This window comes from Hordeum vulgare, chromosome 3H (assembly GCF_904849725.1).
Source record: "Hordeum vulgare subsp. vulgare chromosome 3H, MorexV3_pseudomolecules_assembly, whole genome shotgun sequence".
NCBI classification, from domain to species: domain Eukaryota; kingdom Viridiplantae; phylum Streptophyta; class Magnoliopsida; order Poales; family Poaceae; genus Hordeum; species Hordeum vulgare.
In genome coordinates, this window is record NC_058520.1 from 19800885 (window position 1) to 19804594 (window position 3710).

At 43.9% G+C, this 3710-nt stretch overlaps 1 protein-coding gene across 1 annotated transcript; it reads right to left on the reverse strand.

Annotated features, from left to right (window-relative positions):
- Positions 1–1234: 1234 nt before the first annotated feature.
- On the reverse strand, positions 1235–3302 carry LOC123441386 (protein FAR1-RELATED SEQUENCE 5-like). The gene is made up of 2 exons (XM_045117846.1): positions 2978–3302; positions 1235–2681 (listed from the first exon to the last, which is right to left on the reverse strand). The coding sequence occupies exon 2, from the start codon at positions 2630–2632 to the stop codon at positions 1235–1237; it is 1398 nt and encodes a 465-aa protein (XP_044973781.1). The 5' UTR covers positions 2633–2681; positions 2978–3302.
- Between the last annotated feature and the right edge of the window lie 408 nt (positions 3303–3710).

Genomic DNA, 3710 nt, shown 5'->3' on the forward strand with positions numbered 1-3710 from the left:
TGGAATCATATTAAGAAATTGCAGCAGGTGTTTCTTTTTCAGGAGCTCCTAATAAGCATTTCTGGCCTTTTTTCATTTCAGGCTTTAGTGTTGTTTTGCTGCATGCATGTGTTTGCTTATACTTTTTTATAAGCATTTCCTTTGACTTTTAAGGCCCATTGATGTGCAGGCTTGGAAATACTTTTACAGCTTACATAAATAGGCTACAAAGTTATAGAAGGTAGGCCACACACGTCAAGAGTGTTCCGGGCAATGTGGTCGAGCTGCAAGTAGATCCTCGAAGGGGGAGGCGATATGGAACACCATCACTGGGTGTAGTCGCGTAGATTCTTAGTATCCTGACCACCATCACCCTGGGTGCACTCACACGTTCTCCACATACTTGAAGCAAATTAATTAAAAAATGGGGGACTTCTTTGCACATAATCATGCAACATTGCTACCGAAACACTTCTTAGAATATGTGTCATTCGTCTCTCATCGGACGTTTCAGATTTCTTTTTTATTATTATTTTTTGCATCTGAAGCTCAGATTTTATTCTAGTCGCTCCTTATTCTGTGCCATACAGACCTTTTTTTCTTTCTTTTTCACGGATGCCAGCCGTGCCGCTGGTATCTCCGTCACCTGTATGGCTGTGTCCCTACTACCCCCTTCCTCGTTTCACTTTACAGAATGTGTCATGAGGTTTTAGCTCCCCACACCTCATGACAATCCGACAAAAAATTCCTTTTGTAGTGGTACGAAGAAGAAAATAAAATGTGCCTTCCTGTAAAATAAAATAAAATGCGCGAAGCATTTATTCCAGCTGATTGATGAGGTGTGACGGCCACTTCTACCGAACGTGCCTTAATAAATCAGTTTAGTTGAGATGCATTATTTTGATCGGCGCTGCTATACGTACGACATTTCTAGTACGATAAACGTCCGACGCTACGTGGCAGCAGCTACTTACGACGCGCGGGGCAACGGAACTGCATCGTGCACATGCTGGGCTTGGGTTCGGGCCAGGGCTGGATCTGCGTGCATCTCCTGTCCTGGTAGGCCCCACCTCTTAAAAAGTAATTTGTTTTTTCTTTTTTCAACTAGCTGGACTGCGCTGCCTTATCCCCTAGCTGGACTGCGCTACCTTATCCCTTTGCTGGTTTGGACGGAGTGTTCTAGCTGCTACCAGGTGCTACCTTGCCATCTCGTGTGATACTACTCCGTAAGAATATTTCAGCAAGCAAAGTGAGATCAGTGAGAGAAACAAGATTGAGATACAAGCGATAGCAGCCTCATAGATGGAGCTAGCGACAGAGGCAAGGTTGCTCTGCAGTTGAGCTCGTCGGAGGCGCAAGTCATGGCGTGCTGTCGACTGGATGCTGGGCTGGGCGGGGCGTTACTTTTGGCATGCTCCCAACTGGTGGAGGGGATGCACAACGAGATAGGAAGGGGGTGCTGGTTGGCTGGTTGCAGGAAAGGAGGCAAGGAGCAGGCTTGCTGCATCGAATGGCAGAGGTGACCGACAAAATCATGTTTGGTCAAGGAATCATACACCACTTTTGACAGCGTATATTTGATGTTCTCATACTTCTCATACCCACTAAGCTTTTCAGGAATCTTCTTCATGATATGCCATATACACCATCTATGACGAGCCCGTGGGAAAACTTCTTTAATTGCATTTTGCATTGCTTTGCACTTGTCAGTAATTATAGCATTTGGTGGGTTGTTTGACATACAACATAACCAAGATTTGAATAACCAGACAAAAGTGTCGGTATCTTCATTCGACAAAAGACCACAACCTAACAGAACTGATTCACCATGATGATTTACGCCAACAGAAGGAGCAAACGACATCTTATATTTGTTTGTCAAGTATGTGGTGTCAAATGTGATGACATCACAAAAAGATTCATATGTAGCTCTACTTCTTGCATCTGCCCAGAAGACATTTCTCACTCGTCCATCCTCATCCACATCCATAACATGAAAAAAATCTGGATCTTTTGACTGCATATCAAGAAAGTACTGATAAACAACATTTGCATCTCCAGCACCAAGCTTTAGCCTTCTTGTCTCTTGCAAATAGTTCCTGCACTCCTTTTCACCATACTCAAGTTTATCATAGCCACCGGCTTCCATAACAAGTGAACCAAAATTCTTGCTCACACGAATTCCTGCTTGATCATTCAATTCTAGCGTTCTTTTGGCATGCAAGTCCAGTTTCTTATGACATCTCAGAAATCTGGCTTTGCTTGGACTTATAAGATGATTGTGATCAATGGTAACAGAAGTAATGCAAAACTTTTCTCCACGACGAGAGAAATTACTCTTAGCTGGACACTGCATCCTTGTGGATGGATTTGGTTTGAATGAGTTATTTGATGAGTATTGAGCCTTTCCATGTCTACTACAAGCAAGAGTAAAATAATTAAGCTTGTTATCTTCACTCAGCCTAGTGGTTCTTCTTACTACACCAAAACCCTTTCTCTTTGCATAACCATTGTAGAACCTGACAGCATCATCCTCACTATCAAACATGAGCCCCTTCTTAGGTTCCAACATCATGATCGGTTCTTGCTGGAAATCCAAAGAATCCCTAATCTCCTCAGCGATGAAAACATCATCATCCTCGTGAAATACCATGCTCTACTCTGTCACTTCATCCAAAGTTAAATTTGACTCCATCACCTACCTAAAATTGCCAACAGTAAGATCAAATATGTGTCGTGAGCCTATAAATTAAATATGAAAAATACATATTTGATCCACATGTTTATGATACAACAGGTTTTGCTACAGTAGATTTGATCCACAATGCGAAAAATACATATCTTGTATTTTTTTTACCAGCTGTGATTGTTTTCCCTCTTATCAATTTGCTAATTAGCAGGGATTACATGGAATCAGATAGATTTGGTAATTAGCAGGGATGAACTCATGAAGAGGACATGGTACAGATTTGATCTTAACGATGGAACAGATACATACCTTGTAACGTTTTTGCTGGCCCTCGGTGTTTACCCCTCTAATCAAAAATCTTGGTGCAGATTACATGTGAATCAGACAGATCAAACTTCTCTGTACTAGAGCAGATCAACAGGGAAGAGATCGTGAAGAAGATCAGCCGTCGTGATTTGAAGGGAAGAGGAGGAGGCATGAAAAGTTATGGAGCGAATAGGTGGGCAAGTATTGATGGGGTTAGGGAACAGTACGCAGGTTTGGGGTCTTGGGCTTGGGCTGGACCTTGGGTCACGGCCCCAAGTGGCAGGATAGGAACGAACCCTCCTGTAGGATGGAAGTGTCGTACGGTTGTCGTACGACAAACGTCGTACGTGAAGCAATTTCGTTATTTGATCCACTGCAGTAATTATTGTTGCAACATCTCCAACAACAATGTGGATATCTTGTTGTCTAAATTTTTGTATACACGATGGTTTAAAATATGGGCAAAAGCTTACCTTCGGTCGGCCGATATCGCGTCCATGTCCACCGGCTCCATGTCCATCGGATCGTCTTTTGATCCAACGGTCGATAGCACCCGCACTCACGCGCACGGGTTTGCAGCTCAGCTGCTGATTCAGAAGCACTTTATGTAACAGAGCACTTGTTGCGGGGCTCTGTGGTGGTTAGATCCAACAGCGGGGTGACAGAGCACCGTGCGGACGGAGGCGGCGGCTGGGTGGTTGACGGCGGCTAGGCAACCGTGGCAGACCAGCCGCGC

Coding starts and splice junctions, on each gene's coding strand:
- LOC123441386 (XM_045117846.1), bottom strand. CDS start 2,632: ATGGTATTTCACGAGGATGATGATGTTTTCATCGCTGAGGAGATTAGG.